An 18,326-nucleotide genomic window follows, 5' to 3' on the forward strand; every position below is an offset into this window, starting at 1 on the left:
CCTAGAAAACAAAACTATCCTCTTCTCACCTGGACAAATGGTCCTTTCAAGTGGTCAAATGGTCCTTTCAGGTGCTGAGCTCTAATCCTTTATGCCAATCAAATGAAACTTTATCCAAACTGTTTTGGCTTGCCAAATGAGCTTTAATTGGATTTGTGGAATCCCCTATGAGAAAGAGATTACCTGGAATGTTGGTGCTCAGAAAGCCAGTGGCAGGACTTGCAGGGAGGAATTGTCTGTAGAGTACTCTCTTAGGGAACTCTTCTCATTACACCATTTAATGTAACAAAGTTTTTCTTCTTTCTCCCCACTGATATGACTCAACCCATAGTTAAAACTTGCAGGCACCCATCTTTGTCCCACCTTGATGGAAAGCATCCCTGGAAGCCCAGTGGTTAAGGTTTGATACCAGCCTGGGCCCTCTGGCCTGAATACTCCTTGAAGACAGGGAGCAGGCAGTGCTTGCTCCCCACCTGCCCTCCTGCCTCCAACCTTCAGCTCCAGTTCCTCTGCCAGTGTGTTAGATGCCCAAGAACATTTCTGTAAGAATTAAGGAAGATGTTAAGAAGGACCTTTATTTTTACATAAGAAGACTTTCTCTCTGTGGAATTGGAAATTGTTTCTGCAGAGAAATGGGCCTGCTTGCTGAGGACTGTCTTGGAGAGGGATTTAAACAATACAACTAAAAAGACTAATGTGTTGTGGCTTTAGTAACTTCTAGAACTAGGTGTCTGCACTAAAACTACACAAATGTAGTGCTAAAATTAGAATAATTTTCTCCATTTGTCTTGTCAAGACTTAGAACCTGGAGGATTTGTTTCTCATTTGAGTTCACTCCCTCCCAATAGTTTACCACAGCAAGAGCTGAGCAGCCTTGCTGGCGAGCTCTGTGCAAGAGGTAAAAAGTTTTCTCTTCATGAATGATGCATGACCTGCTACACTGAGAACAAGAATGAGCACCTCTCCAGAGGATGAATGCAAAAGTCAAACAGATATGGACTGTTTTCCCTTCTGATCTCAAACAGCTTCTATATAAAATGATACTAGGTGCTCTAAATCTACTAGAATTAATGGAAACAAAATGTTTCAGAGAGGATATATATTGGGTTTTCTGAACATTAGTCCAGATCCCAGGTTATTCCTGTTAGTAGCATAAAGTTTAACAACTTTTCTTAGCTTGAAAGTAGCCTCTCATCCCTGTTTTCCTATTGTTTTGTCCAGGCTTCATTTGTGTCTTTGGTCTAGAGCAGTCTTGAATGGGGAGTTGATGTGTGGCCATGACACCAGAGAAGTTTCAAATTATGACTAAATGCCTTTTCTGTGAATTGCTGTCCTGCAATATTGTAATCTTATTACAAGGGAAGGGGTAAGGGCTGGACTGATTTTTATAGTCTTGTAGCTATAATAACTTTAGCTATTTAACTTTTGTGATTTTTCCTGTCTGGTCCTCTTAAGGCTTCATTTGCAGCCTCAGTTAGTCAAATATTCCTTTTTTATTGCACAACACATTTTTTATTGCACAGCAATAGTCCTGATTTCACTACACAATAATTGTTTTCAGATATATATATAACTTGATATATGAATGTGGGGTGCACAAAAAGGCTGTATGACAATTATCTGAGAGACTATAATTAAATTGCAGTATTTCAGGGTTTAAAATGTTATGAAAATTTCAAGTAAAGACAGGAGAAAGAGCAGGTCAGGACACCTGATATATATTGAAAGCAATTCTACATAAAGCCATCATTTCAATATGTGTCTGGATTTAAAACTTAGGGATTTTGTATCCTGAGAAATAGAAATGAAAAAGTAATTTAGTGCAGGTTTCTTCTCTTCATTAAGGAAATTTCACAGCATTTTCACAATGAGGAAATTACATATTCATTGGTTTTGAAGGGTTTTCAGTTGCTAATTAAGAAAGTGAGTTAGACTATCTATTTTCATTGCCCAGATATGATGAAAGCAGAATTACCTGCTGTGTACTTGCAACAAAATCAAGCTTAAAACAAAGACAGTGTCTTTGAAGTGTTCACTAACAAAGTATAGCACTGGTTGTCAACATTTTTGAAATCAAATGAAAGTATTAAATCAAAATTTCAAACAGGTGGTAGCAAGTTATGATATTGTTGGAATAAAATGGATTTATGAAAACTGAGAGCCTTATGTTTTTTTATATTCATAATTGCAATGTTTTGAAAATGAAATCGGAGGACATTTTTGGTGGCCATATTTGGCTGCTTGATATAAATATATGCCTTAAGAACATGCTGCTAACCACAATTCATTAGAAAATATTTAAATTCATTATTTTATCAATAACTGTTAAACAGATGCTGTTTTTACAACACAATTTTCTGTGCTGCCTCCTGCAGCTTGCTTCCCTGATACTTTCATCTTTTGATGATAAAGTCTTTCTGTTACTCATCAACTCCTTTAACTCTGTCAAGCTCTGAAATGTTTTAGATTTTCACAAAAATTTTAATTTTTTAATGAAAATTAGGAAATAATTAGACACAGATGTTCTCTCAGTTTTACAGGGTGCTGGGATTTCCAAATGGTGTCACACAGATAATACCATGCAGGTAAGTGCATAAACATCATTAGCAATGACTGCTGGAGTAATTCTTCTTTGTAGCCACACTGTTGTTCATTTTCATAATAGAGTAATTAGAGCTAGGAAATTCATTGCAATTGAAAATGCTAATATGTACTTCTAACTACCCCAGGTGTTTAAAAACAAAAGGGTAACAATAGAAAATCAGATCCTTGATGATCTGAAAATACAACTGAAAGTCCTGACTTTCTGAAACAATTCAGAAAATTTTGTCTACAAGTCTTGTGGAGAGTAAATGGGGATGGGGGAGGAAGAATGAAAAAAGATATAGGAGCTTTATTGTATGTAGACTTATGGAAATAGACACTGGAAACTGAGTCACTTCAAAACTGGAGTCAGGTTGCCCTGGATCAGCCAAGCTCCATAAAGTCTTATGCATCATCCAGAGCTGCACTGCATTCTTCTCCTTCTTGTACAGTCACTGAATGAACTGCAATTGGTGTAAAAGTTGAACTTGTACCTGAAGATATTTTCAGTGGAAAATGAGCCAATGGAGCTAATTCAGGTTTACAGAGGCCGTAGGCCCAGACATGAATGGGTCTGAACAACACAATGGCTTTTACTGCCAAAGTGGAAAACTTCACAGCAAAAATGAAATAGCTCAAGGAATTCTTGAATCCTGAAAACCCACAAAGGGAGACACTGCTGGAAGATAATGGCATCTGGAAAACACGTGACATCCGAATTTCAGGTTAGAGTAACATGAAGAACAACAAAGATGTTTATTCATCCCCAGTGGAATTTTGGTGATTTCACCTCCTATTTTCATCATTCCTTATGCAAGGGTTGCAAGTGAATAAATGAAGCTGCTTTCAGTGAAAAAATCAGCTCATATACATAAAATGTATCTGGAAATACAGAAAAATTTCTTGTTTTTCACCAGCAGCAGAAGCTGACGCAGTAGAAAGTTTATATTTGTATTCCAGAAAATCTACATATACTCATTAGAGGATCCTTAAAAACCTCTGACAATGAGAGATCCTTCCTTATCACTATTATTGTTTCCTTGTACATCTCCATAGTTCTAATGGCGCCTCTTGCTTTTCTCTAAAACATAGATTATAAAATATTTGCTTCACAAATATCAGGTGACTTTCCATGACTGGTTCTTTTAGGCATTGCACAATACTGCAAAACGAGACCAGTAGCATTTATCATTATTAGAATGACAGAAGATTAGAGATTATGAATCCAAGGGATATTAAGAAATTGGAAGGGTCATACTGGGAGAGCAGAAACTTAATTTCTTGGTTTTAACAATGCACAATAATGAATAGAAATATATCTGAATCATTCATATAACTTCCATGATTACATAAAACTGGAGCCTCATTCTGTAATTGTTTATGGACAACCATACCACTCGTTGTAGTTTTAAACTTATGTTGTTTTGTTCTTACTTTAATTTTACTGGTCTTCTGATTCAAATAAAGTAAAGAAAAAAACAGACTTTACAGGATCTTTCTGGCGAGCTGTCCCACTTCATATGACATGCCATACATACAACATGCCAATAAATTTTAATTTTCTATTACTTTCAGTGGAAGAAGCAGAAGATGTGTGAAGATGAAAGAAGCCTCAAGAGATTTAAATTAAGTCATCCACTACTATAAACAGTAGCAGTACCACCACTGAAAGCAACAAAAACATTTTCCTTGCTGTAAGTACCTTTTATTTTAGTTTATGGCAAGTGAAAGGAAAATAAAATGAAGTGGAATAAACTTGGAATTCCTGGAATAATTACACAAATAATATTCCTCTATTTTCCCTGCAAATTACTGTTCATCAACAATATTTCTATAAATTTTTAGAAGCCACATCACAACTATCATCCTGCATACTCTTTTTCCACCTTTTTTCCCCCTCCAAAGGAAATTAAAGTAATGGAAATACTTTAGTAAACTTTAATCCTTACTTTTTAAAATTTGATGTGCATTAACAGGAAATAAGTTTTTTACATTAATCTACAGTACAGATACCATTTATCATGCAATATTTTTCCTCAAGATAGCAAAGTGCTAGCAGTCACTGAATTACTGCCTGTATATTCATTAAGTGAGCATGAACAAGCTGCTAAAAAAGGTGGTCACCTAAAATGTGACCTTGTCAGTCTTAAAACAGATAGGTTTAAAAATTGCTTAAATGAGATGCTACCCCAGAAACAAATAGAAAAAATAGAATGCTGAGGGAAACAGTCTCTCAATTCCTCAAGATGTTCCAGTATTGGAATATTTGTTTAATGTTGCTGTTCCAAATACAAATGAAAAGCTGAAATGTTTATTAAATATTTTCATATATAGTGGCGTCCATAATAACAAAATTACAAAGTTGCAAGAAAATTAATCAGAAATATTTTAAAATGTTTTGGTTTTATATTATAGAATTATATTTAAAAATTTTGAGCTAGTTTATTATTAATTAGGTTTCAGAAGAGATCTTTCATTTGGTGTCCTTTTGTCTGTATTTTTCTCCTGCGGGCATTTTCCTTGGCCCAAGGACACTTCCCTTTATGCATTTCCAGTCATATGATGGCTGTGACACACTGCTTTGTTTGGTTATAGGTGAATCTCAGCTGCAGTGAGGTAACACTCCAGGAAGTTCTGCCCTCAGGGAACAACACAGCCCTGAAACCTTGCAAAGCACAGGGCCAAGACAAAATTCACAGTTCAGCCTGACTTAATAAAAACAAATATTTTTCATCCAACCACTACTTTCCCCTTCTCAAAAAAAAAAATCTTCCCACCCAAATGGAAACTATCTGTTGTCATTTTCCTAATAGATAATAAAAGTTCAGCAAAATTGGATTTCTCAAAATATTTTTCTTTGTACTACCTTCATTTTATGCAAGAGGATAAAATAATTCTACTGGGAAAACCTCAGAATAAAACATTTTGGTAGTGATATAAAGTTTTTTACAATGAACTCTAGAAAACTATAATCACAGCAAATCTTACAAAATCATGGTTTATGAAAAATAAGGCAAGAAGGAACAGAGAAAAACCCCAAAACCCCCACAATCCCCAAAAGGCATGAAAATATGATCCTGTAGTTAAAAAAAGAACAGAGTATCCTAGATAATATCCCTCAAAGTCTTTTCAGTCAGCAATGGCTGCAGAGATGTTCTGGCAGAGACACCTGGCATTACTTAACACATCACATGTACTGAGTCAATAAAGTCCAGAATAGCACATCTTCCCAGAACTCAGTATAAGAAAGAGCATGACTTTCAGGGGTCAAATGAAATAAATTTGAGAAGCCATATACATAATTATACAGCAGGGCAAAATGAAAGGCTAAATTCATCTCAGAATGATACAGCAATGTAACATATGTGATACAGGTGCTGCTCCCTTGGTGCAAAATAATAAGCAGCAAACTTCTTTTTATTCAATACTTATTTTGGATCACAAAATATGATGACCTAAGATCAACCATACCTGTTCAGAATAAAAGTGCACCTAACCCAGTTTGCTATTGCACACAGTGACCAAAGGTTGATTTTTTAAGAAGAGTTTAAGAGCAGAGAAACAGTGATACTTTGCTGCAGCTGCAAAAATCCATCTATGAGCCTGAAGGGATGCTTTAGTATTTTCTCTACCTAGATAGACTTCACTTCCATGAACTTGCTTAGTTTTGAAAAACTCACAGAAGCAGTCAGATTGGAAGGCACCACAGTGTGTCATCTGGTCCAGCCTCCCTGCTCAGGAAAAGCCATCCCAGAGCACATGGCACAGGATTGCATCCAGATGGTTCTGGAGTATCTTTCACTTGAGGAATGCAATTTTTAGTATCTACAACACTCTGAAACGTGAAATTCCCCAGCTTAACCCCTCTTGTGTAAAGAAGCATTTTTAAACACCTGCCAGGTCCTGTTTCATTTGATGGCCTCTTCTGTGGGAAAGGATGATGAGCAGCCGCTCTATTCATCCTGTTTCCTAGGGGAAATCTTTTAGATGCCACATCAACTCAATACACACCAGCACAGCAACAGCATAAAACTCACCTAACCTGCACAAATCAGGTCCTATCACACTGGAGCCAATAAGGCTACAAAAGCCTGGTCTTGTCCAACTATCAACACCAGTTAATAGAAAACCAGGAATGTTTTTCCTGGTGACCATACCTGTCGTTGGTTTTCTGTCTCTAGTCTCAGCCTGGCTTCCACGCACCTGCGGGTCTCCAGGAAGGCTTGACGCTGTGCTCTGTCTGATAGGTAGCTAATGAAGATTCCTGCAGTGTTCATACACATAAATAACACTGCCTGAGCTGCAATCTGCAATGAACAACAAACAGGATTTGATTAGACAGGAGAAGCAAAAATATCTGTTCAAAAAATGAAAGAGAGATGAAGACAGCTTTGTAGGCTGCAAAAATAGCAGTTAGGAAAGTTTGCATAAAAGAATGTCTTGGATCTTAAGTAGGGACACCAACTTTGTATATTGTCTCTGCCTTGAGGATGAGATATGCAGTATTTGGGGGCATTAAACTCTGGTTGAACCACAAATTATGTTTCCAAAAATTGACTCACAGAGCTCTAGCCAGGAATGATTACAAATGTAATTAACAATTTGTTTTTACACTGCCTCTTCTGCAAGAGAAACTTTGTGATTTGGTCCATGGCTTTAGTTTGGGAAGCAAGCCATAATAAGGAAAACAAAGAATATCAGTTAGCTATTAATTAATATCTGTGCTAATAATTATTGTATTATTAATATCAGTGACAATAGTTATTGTATTTTTATCAACCAAATAAAATACATTCATTTTCAGCTGATGCCAAAGCACAAGTTTACACAATCTGAATTCTGAACCATTCAACAGCGGAAGCTGAAAGGATAAGAAAATTCTTGCACAGCCAGTGCCTGTGTACACAGACTTTTTCTTTGCTGAAGTCGATGCAAGAGCTGAACTGGTTTTCCTTGTAGAAGCTGCGTCACAGCTTCTTCCTTTTCCATATGAACTCATATGGAAGAGAGCCAAATGGGAGTGGATCCTTGGGCAGTGTAGATTTCAGTGGATTACTTATCTCTCATTGACCTTTCTTTGTGCTCTACATGTTTTTAAGGCAGGGCACATCAACACCATTGAAGCAAGGATTGGTTGGGAAACTGAGTGAGAAACTGGCAGCATTTGACTGCACTAGAGAGAGGAAAAATTTCTGCAGCCTCAGTACCTTTATCCAATATCTCATCCTTGTAATTAGTTGAGATTTCAAAGGCTTTGATAGCTATAGGTGATACATACAGGATCATAACAACACCAGAACAACCACAGCAAGGCACATCATGTGTTTATCATTAAGGATACTCTCTCTGGTGGTGGAAAATGTGATGCTTTGTCAAAACAGTCTTGAACAGTCCAGCAATCTGTGATTGCAGAACATTTTGGGATAGACATTGTTTTTCCTTACTATCCTCTAATAATCAGTTTTCCTAGAATTCAAGTGTTGTTTGTCCTGTTAGAGGACTCTCTGATCTCATTGTGGTGCTTTGACCCAGATCTGCAGGTCTCACTCCCCACAGTCATGTGGGTTTGAAAGTGAGATCTGATACCAGACCAAAAGCATCTGTCAGAAACTTCAGCTTTGTATATACCCATATTTCTGAATCTGCAGTATTGTTCTACTATAGTACAGGGAATTAATTTGCAATTTATGTGCCATGATTAAATAATAGTGCATATCCTGGCTCCAGATGAAGTTTTGTTTAACCTTTTCCAGAAGTAGATGTCTAGACAAGGCTTGTGAGAAGTAGGGCATGATTAGCATGATCCTTGCATCTCCCTGTCTTCCAGGATCCTCTAAGCTGGAGGTGGCATACTCAGTGCGCCTGCACAACTTTTCCTGATGCCTTTATCAAGTTAATAGTACATTTGGCTCCTATGTCACTCAATAATAAAGATTTTTAACAATTTAATTAGGTCCTTTGTGATAAAACTGTTTCTTTTTGTTTCCTTTAATTCACAGTTTTATAATTTCTTTGAGTGCTGTATCAAGTTTATAAACAGTGAGTAACCATTTCCAATTAATTAGCCCATCACCGTTCCTGATTTTACTGACTTAAAACATGACCCCTTAGTTTTACTTTTTAAAAGGGAGGAATTTGAATCTCTTTTGTCACTCTGCATGTATCACTATTCTCTCTTTGCAGTTTCTGCTTTTTCCTGTTATCTACCATATCCTGTTTTACTGGAGACATACTGGCCTGGACCAGCCAGCTTCCCCCAGACACTCTCTGCCTTTGCTCCAAGATAAATCAGAGAAGGCAGTAATTTATCTATGAAATAACTCCTTCTGGTGCAAGTTACTAAGAGGTGTATGATGAGCTGACATGAGAATGAGACTCTCAATCAGAACTAGTTCAGAACTGAATTGTTCAGCAGTACAACTGAAATCAGCTGTGGGAGGTTGGAGGAGTCAACTTTTCAAACCTTTTCGACTGACTTAACTTTGACCTGGACTGTATTTTCACACATACTAGGAAGGTTAGAGGGTGAAAAAAAAGAAAATTTCTCCAGAACATTTGAAAAGTGAATTTCAACAGTGAAAGCAGTGACAAGGTGGCCTCCTTTGCTTGCAAATTCATTTGCAATTTCCTCATGAGCCCAGTTCAGTCACCCATCTCTGCTAATGCTCAGGACTTGTTCCACTCACTTCAGCAGATCGCCTTAGAGCAAATGCACTAGAATTTGTCTTTCAACTAGATTTCATGGGTACATAACTCCATTTGGACAAAGGGAATAATGGAAAACATGTTACAGGTAAAACAACAGCTTATGCAGGGGCAGAATTGGCTTTCCTGACACATGGTAGTCTGATTGAAATCACTCCAAGGAGTAAAGCACTATGACTTGCAAGGCATACTAATCTGGGGCTCTTGTTAATAAAAGAACAAAAAGACATATAAGACTTGAGTCTTTCATTGCTGTTCCTTTTTTCTAGAGCTTACTGGGGCCAATTTCAGAAGCCTTGGAGGATTTTCTAGAACCTATCAAGGCTACAAGCCAGGACAGACTCTGTTTTTGAAGATGTACAGAGTTTCATATTTTTTGACTGACCTGAAAATAATCAATGCTCACACAGTAGGGAAGCTGAGGCATAATGTGAAAAAACAAAATACTTTCACAACATTTATAAGTTTACTTGTACCTTTCACAGCACTTAAATAATGAAGAGTAGCAGCACAGCAAGTGATCTTAAAAAAAAAAAGTGATCTTCAAATGGGGCTCTGAGGAGGTCTGCTTCTTGAATATTTAAAAAATGCAAAGAACGTACCCTTCCCCACACTGCTTGGGGATATGTCTGTAACAGACACAGTGTAACACCACTGTCCCTGCTGAACCTGCAGTTACACATAATCACATAATAGGATAAACAGAGCTAAAGGAAGTTGCTTGAAAAGATCACTGAGGCAGTAGAATCACAGAATCACAGAGTCATCAAGGTTGGAAGAGACCTTCAGGGTAAGCCATTCCAAGCATCAACCCAGCAGCACCATAATCACCCTTAAATAACATCCAAGGTTCCACATCTAGATGCCTCTTGATTCATTCCAGACTCCACCGCTTCCCTGGCCAACTTATTCCACTGCCTGACTACTCTCTCAGAGAGAATTTTGTTTCTAAATCTAATCCTGGCACAATCTAATTTAAGACCATTTCCCCTTGTCCTTTCACTTGAGACAGAAGAGACTGACACCCGCCTCACTAAAACCTCCTCTCATGTAGTTGTAGAAATCAATGAGGTCCCCCTGAGTGTCTTCTTCTCCAGATGAAACAACCCCTGTACTCTCAGCCACAGGACACGTTTTCCAGACCCTTCACCAGTTTTATTGCTCTTCTTTGGACATGTTCCAGCACCTCAAAGTCCCTTTGGAAGTGAGGTGCCCAAGAAGAAGCAGCCATTAAAATTCTTACTCCACAACTCTGCTCCTCATTTCTTGTAGGAATTGATTAAGAACTTAGTTCACATAGAAATCACTTGTCAAATAAATGGTCACTTATGAAGTGTCCTCCATAAACACACCTCAGAACACATCGAAAATCATTATGAAAACTAGCAAAAACCAAAAAATACGAAAAGAGAGGATGCAAGTCAGACAAGTAATCCTAGTTTAAATTTGAAAGAACACATTGATTGAAATAACATCATTTTTATCTGCCACTTATATAAAAAAGTCTTTGCCAAGACAGCTGAAACCAAGGAAACATTTTGAGTTGATTTGGGAAACACCAGGTTTCAAAGAAACAACTAAAAGGCATCGGACATGGCTCATCAGGAAGAAGTGATAATCAAAGCAGGTACAATATAGTAATGCAAGAGAATAGGAGAGGTAAAATTCATTGAAAAGATGATAAAGTAAATCCTGTGTCTGTTGTGAAGTGGTAGGTAATCAGCTACAGACAGTTTTCAAGGCAGAGTTGAATCTAGGTCAGGAAGCAGGAAGTTCAGGAGGGTACAGGTGAGATACTGGGATAAGCACAACAATTCTTAGGCATTTCTGCTATTAAACTCAACCTAATTGAGTTGGCCTTCCTTAGGAAGGGCACCTAATTGAGTTGGCCTTCCTTAGGAATTTACACAGAATCATGTGAACTTATGAATAACTGGAAGAAAGTTAAAGGTTTGGCAAAAGTCAGAAGTTTCAAGACTTCAAAAATCATACCTGAACTGTGTTTTAGGTTTACAATGATTTCCCTTTTTGAAATATGCAGTTAATTTAGAGCCATAAGGCCAGCCATTAACAGATGTTTATGGAGTGTATAGTGATTGACTGAGTTCAGCACTTCCAAAGAATACATAACCTGAGGAAAAATGAATACTTATGAACATTCAACAAACCAAATGGATTGGAAATATGTTAATTGATAGATGGCCCTAAAAGAATGTAATTGATGTAACTTCATCATGAAGTTGAGACAACAACAGTATATATCCACATGGAAAGCACAGTGGAGGCAGAGGAGAGAAAGCTGAAATTACTCTGAAATCCATAAGGACAGTGAACTTGTATTACTACCTCAAGTGCAGAAATGCACTCTAGAATGTTTAGCAGAAATAAACCTATTATTAACCTCTTCAGCAGACAAGTTTTTTCTGCTGCGTAGAAGCAGAGCAGTGTTGGGACTGATGTCACCCAAATACATGTGAGAATTAAAGAAGAGGTTTTCAGTGTAATCTCCAGCTAAACATTCTCAGGGCTTTAGAAACAGATTAGAGTATTTCTTGTCTGTTTTGGAAAAACAGGGAAAGGAAACTTGTCCTTCTTAGAGAGTGTTTTCAGCATGTGCCACATAAAGAATTGGTTGCTATGGTAATTATTATTGGATAATTAAGTTTGGAGAAGCATTTTGATTCTTCATTAGTTGTTTAACTAAAAATAGAAGTTCACCACAAGGTTGTTTTTTGTAATTAAAGTGTCTCAGAAAATTCTCTTTCCCTGATCGATCACTGTCTTTCTTGGGTTATTTGAGGGAAAATAAATGATTTTATAAGAAGTTATCACCAGGAATGGACTGAGTTGCACAAGAAGACCAAAATGCTCTACTTTGTCTAAAATAGGAACATCTGGCATCACAGACTCTACAGCTTTCTCACTGCTGGGCTGCAGCAAGCCTCTCTCTCCCACTGAGAGTATGATTTTATGAATCAAAGCTCTTGGCAGAGAAACTAGTAAGTACCTGTTTCTCTGTACTGCCTTATGCCCACCTTGATCCCTCAGTCCAGCTTCCCCTTCACCGTGCCAGATCAATTATTTGTGGGACCATACTGTGAACTATATCAGGGAACTTAGCCAACTTAAAAAACAAACATTTGGTGTTGGCCGTATCTAGAGCAATCGTCTGATTAAGTTCACAGCACAGCCTCCACAGGAAGAGGAAGCATGTGAACATTCATAGCTGGCACTGCTGCCAGCTCATTAAATGGAAATCATTGCTGCCTTATTGTTAAATCACCTTGTAAAGAGTGTTCTTATTCCTAAGGTTCACTCATTCTGACTTCTCCTGGGTCTAACTGCTAAATTCCCCTGGCTGTGATAAGAGGCAGTTTTGTTTGGTTTAGTTTGTGGGTGCTTCTTCAGTAACTTCTATTGGAAACCAATCTGGCACACAAAGATGCCCAAACTGCTGCCTCGACTTTCTGGAAAACTCAGCTGTCCCTGATCCTTTCTACTTTCCAATGCATAAGTACAGCAGATGTTTAACTCCTACTCACAGCTGGAGTGAGTGCTACTCTTTAATCTGATCTACATACATGTATTTTACTGAAAGACAGAAATATACCACACCCCTGGGAAGACAGGGATGGAGAATAGCATAATGATTATTTATGGTAAAGTTAGACAAGCACAGACTGTGATGGCTAAGAACAGCTTTACCCCACCCACCCTAGATTTGCTACATGTGAAAGAAGCCATTGTACCAGTGTCACCATCTGATTTCATGTTTAGAACTGAATTTTGTGGTTCAGCTGTGCACAGCTCCCATGGGAACATTGGCTGATTCTTCAAAATCTCTGATCTTATTTATGCCTCTAGGAGAGCTGAGATCGTTTAAGATGCCTGATCTTGCTACTACTAGAGCTGTCATTAGAGGACTTCACTATGGGCTTAGGAACAGTCTGGCCTTTAAGGTGCATAAAATGTGCAGCCTGCAAGCAGGTTGGCTCTATCAAATCATAGGGTGTACCACCAGAAATTATTATATAACCTTCAATGAAAACAACTGGTTTCAGACAAAGTTTTCTCCACTCTGTTGCAGAATATTCCAACATGAATTTTTGTCCTCTTAGTGATTTAGAAAACAAAAACCATTTTCCCTCTGAACAATGAAATGTTTGCATGCAATCAATTGTTCCAGTTCAAGATAGTATTTGAAAAGCTGTATCTTTAATATTCAAGAGTCTGGTTTGCTATTAGAAAAAATAGCTGTATCCTTTTTTGTTCTTCCTCCCATTTAATTCATTAGAAATATAGAAAATTGATTGTCTGATTAAGTTGCATATAAATAACTAAAGCCACACAAATTTGATAAGTCAGCTACCAACTATGGCAAAGCTTTTGCAACCTGGTGTGGTACAAGAGATTTTCCAAGAAAATAATACGAAACATAAAATATCATAACTATATCATGTATAATTTCAGACACAGAAGGACTGACATAACTGACGGATGCAGAGGCAGTCAAGCAAATACATAACCCTGCTAATGCCATTGAGCAGCCCCAAAGTTTCAACATATCTCCTCCTAGTCCCCTTGAGTTTGTCTAAAATTTAGAGTTCAGGAATAATTTTAATAGTAAAATAAATCTATTCTGGGACTTTGGATCTTTTTTTGGTACTTTTCTTTTTATAGCTGTTAAAGTGACTAGACATGACTGGGACAATGTCAGTGGCAGGGTCATAGCCCATGCATACAGGGGAATGAACAAAGATAGGACTTTCACTTTTTAGAAACTCTTTTCCGTGGCTATAAGGTATTTAGCTGAACTCTCTGACACTTATCTAGGAACTGATCCTGAACTATGCAATGAAATCTGGTGATCACATCTCCAGTTCACTGAGCAGCACAGCACCCTTTTGTCATCATTTTGTATACAGAATGCTGTCACCTCCAGATATCTAAAATGTTCCCATTTAGAAAAAACAGTCTTGTCTTTTTGACGGGAATAACTTTCTCTATTCAGTGTTTTCTGTGTGTTAGGTACCTTTTTCCTCTGCGTTGAGACAGCTGTATTGCAGGGCAATTACATGGAGGAAGACAAATCTTCCAGACATAAATATTTCATTGCCAAAAAACATCACCTTGTTTGGTGTGTTTATAAGTTAACATAAAGGGCTCAGACAGGAATCTCTTCTCCAAATATATGTGACCTTGAAACCAGAGCACATGTACTACAGAAATACTTTAATTTACCTGTGCTGTCTAACCAGGAGATCCTGCAACAACACACAAAAAAACCCAGCAAAAAACAAGGCACAGCAAAACATCCTGTGCAGTAGAGAACACTGGAAGCAGCCTGTGACAGTCAGGGAAAATTAGGAAGCAAAGAGATAGTATTTCCCAGTTCATTGCTCAGAGGGGAGTGCAAAGCAGCTGTTTCTCTTCCTGCACTTCCATATTTCACATTCATGAAACTCTGTCTGACTCTCAAATTTTCCCTATATTTTTCTATTGCCAGTGACAATAAATTGGGAGGAGCTGTTGATCCCTCAAAGGCAGAGAGGCCCTTCAGATCGACCTGGACATATTAAACACCTGGGCAATCATCAACTGTGTGAAGTTTAACAAAAACAAGTACTGGATTCTGCACCTGGGACAGGGCTGTAGAAAGAGACCTGGGGAACCTGCTGATGGCAAGTTGAACATGAGTCAGAGGTGCCCTGATAGCCAAGAGTGTCCTGAGGGGCATCAGGCACAGCATTGCCAGCTGGCAAGGGACGGGATTGTACCTCTCTGTTCTGGGGCAGCCTCAGCTCAAGTCCTGTGTTTTGGGCACCAGAGATACTAGAATGATATAAAGCTATTAGAAAATGTTCAAAAGGAGCTTATGGAGATGGTGAAGGACCTAGAGAGGAAGACATATGAGGAGCAGCTGAAGTTACTTGAGGAGACTGAGGGGAGATGTCATCACAGTCTGTAGTTTCCTCATGAGGGGAGGTGGAGTCTCAGGCACTGATCTCATTGCTCTCCTGACCAGTGACAACACTCAAGAGAATGGCTTGAAGTTGTGTCAGGGGAGGTTCAGGTTGGATATTAGGAAAAGGTTCTTCACCCAGAGGGTTTTTGGGCCCTGGGACAGGCTCTCCAGAGAAGTGGTCACAGCCTCGAGCCTGACAGAGCTGAATGAGAATTTGGACAATGTTCTCAGACACATGGTGTGATTGCTGGAGTTGTCCTGTGCAGGGCAAGGGAGCTGAACTTCAATGGTCCTTGAGGATTCCTTCCAACTCAGGATATTCTATGATTCTATGCAGAAGCTGTCCACCCTTACAAACTGCATATTTACTGTTCAAAACAAATATCAAAGTAATTATGTTCAAAAAGTAGCCACATCCCATTTAAAGCTGCTTGAGAAATAAATTACTCCAGCTGAAAGTTACAACATCTAAACAAAGATTTACAACAAATTAATCTGAAATGGGGAAGTATATCCATGACTTCCTGGATATTGAGAATTAAAAATAATGCCTCTGGGTTTTTTGAAGCAACCCTTAAAAAATATTAAATTTTCCCCTTGCATTGCATGCAAGGATATCTGAGTTGTAAATAACTGTCTCCCAGTAGAATTGTATTGTACATTTGAGGACCAAGCATTACACCTCATCTCACTGACAAAAAATTCCAGCTGACACTTGGTCTGGAAAAGTCCAAGAGCATCACTGAGTTTAGGATGAGCCTGGAGAATCTAAAAGTAGGATGTCTAAAGTGAAAGTCACTTCTGGAAATTATCTTCAAATTATTACAATAGTTTTACCTAAGTCAATGTCAGATAGCCAAAGCAGAAAAATCTTAGTAGATCCCTTATCAGATGGTGCAAGCAATTAGGAGTATTGGGAGAAAAAAAACCAAACACATCAAAGCTGTTTTACAGCAGTGGAAAGAGTTTTGCTACATTTTAAGGAGATGTGAATTATGTAGTGTGCATTTCTGCTAAGTATTTTTGGGGTGTTGCTCTGCACAGCTGTTTTTATTGCTCTGGATAATGGCTCTTATCCAAAGTAAGATGTCAAAGGGTGACCAATAATTATGTTTGTAGGGCTGACAGCTGTTCCTCTTTTCTGGCATACGTCATTGCCCTTTCCATCTGATGAATTGTGTTCACATCCCAGAAATTACCTGCAGGACCTACTCCATGGCTCTTCCCACTGGAACTGGCAATTGTCATACTTTATGTGACCCTGCATTGGTGCACTCCACAGAGATCTAACAACAAGAGAAGCTTTTCGTTATTCTTCGTAGTTATGTTAGGCCAGGTTGCGTGTATTTTCCTCTGAATTACTAAGCTGTGTCCATAGGACAAAGAAAGAAGCAAGATTCTGCAAATCATTTTTCCCTTTTGATATTACAATGGAAAAAACTAAAGTAATAGCCAAGTGTAATGATCTGAAATTACTCTTGAACTCTTTATCAAGAAATAGACAATCTTATGAAATCCACTCTAGTCTGTGTCAGAATGAGACTAATACCTATTAAAAAGTGATTTAGTTTAACTGAAACAGTACTGAGAATACTGCTAATGAAAAATACATGAGGGATATCACAGTGTCGAGTGTACTTTTCCAAAACACGCTTATATTCTGATGGGAAGCTCTAATAATTACCTGTTTGTGTTAATCAGTGATACCTGCTGTCAAACAAATTATCCTTTCCAGCTGTTCTTTTTTAAAACTATTGACCTAAAATAATAATTAAAAAAGAAGCCAAAACAGCGATGGAAACAAATGTCTTACACTGCATTTTTTACAGCAGGCCAATCTCAAGGCTATGTTTTCCCCACAGTTTGACCTGTAAGTGGTTGTCATTTTGCATGGGTGTCACTGGTGATGGAGTTTGCCCACTGAATTCACAGCTAATTTACGTGTGAGACAGCAAGAATCAGCTTAGAGTCCCTAGATCAGGTTTTAGCTTTGCTAGATCGGAAATAATATGGAAAATATCTTCTCCCTCCAAATTTCTCATCATGGCTGTTCTGCTTCAACTTAAAATTATTTTTTGAAAAGTGACCAGAAATCTCCAATAAAAGAAATTGATATTCCTGTCTTTATTTTTTCCCTCAGTATCTCCTTTTGTTGCTGACTTTGATGACCTGAAAACCAAGAAAAGACAGAACTCAGCAATTCCATGTTTAGAGTCCTTTCCTAGCAAAACCTTGAAAAATCCCAAAATAAAAAAAAAACCCAAACACCTACTTTCTTAACTGTCCCTGATGAGCTCTAAGCATGAGACTATCACTTACTTCAGAGAAATCTTGGGCATATTAAAAGAAGTAGCTGTAGTCTGACTTTAGTGTACCCAGAATTTCAGGCATCCTTAACCACACTGAGAACCAGTGCTGTGGCCTTGGGAGACTTCAGGAAATGGAGAGCCCATGAAGATTTGGATGAACTTGTGAGGAAAACTTTAGAATGGCTGGGGATTTGTAATAGGATCCAGGAGACCTTGTCCTCCAGGACTGAACTGAACATGTCTTAGGCACAGCAGATGACATGGGTCACTCAATGTTAAACAGGGATTTTATTGATATCTAATGCTATTTGATATTTCCTTTAAAGTCTGCTTTATCTCGAGTTTTTTAAGCTATCATTTAGGGATACCCTAACATAAAATATTAGGAAAATAGGGAAAGGACATGGGAGCAAAGGAAATGTACCAGACAAAAGCCATGAGAGGTTACAACATTCCAGACCTGCTGGATTAAAATTTTATCTCAGAGAGTTAGGCGAGGACAAACATTTTCCTTTGTGAAACCTGTGGGTGTTGTTCTGCTATTAGTCATGGTGAGCGCTTCAGTGTGGTGAGCTAGAAGAAGTCAAACTGACATCAAAAGTACAGATAGTGCTGTGGGAAAGAGGTTATTCAGTTCTTGGCTGACAGAATATACCAGAGACAAATAATGAAGGATTAGGCTTCTCCTGACACTTTGCTAGCAGAGGAGACATATAGTGCAGGATTCATTTTGCACTGACAGTGGTGTGATTTAGGACTAATTC

At 38.1% G+C, this 18,326-nt stretch overlaps 1 protein-coding gene across 1 annotated transcript in view; it reads right to left on the bottom strand.

The window, feature by feature from the left end:
• ADCY8 (adenylate cyclase 8) overlaps positions 1-18,326 on the bottom strand; it is a 116,363-nt gene that overhangs the window by 79,400 nt on the left and 18,637 nt on the right. The window contains 1 exon segment of the mRNA XM_031056735.1: positions 6,741-6,890. Within this exon segment, the coding sequence (XP_030912595.1) occupies positions 6,741-6,890 (150 nt within the window).

This window comes from Geospiza fortis, unplaced genomic scaffold, assembly GCF_000277835.1.
Source record: "Geospiza fortis unplaced genomic scaffold, GeoFor_1.0 scaffold111, whole genome shotgun sequence".
In the NCBI taxonomy this organism is placed as follows: domain Eukaryota; kingdom Metazoa; phylum Chordata; class Aves; order Passeriformes; family Thraupidae; genus Geospiza; species Geospiza fortis.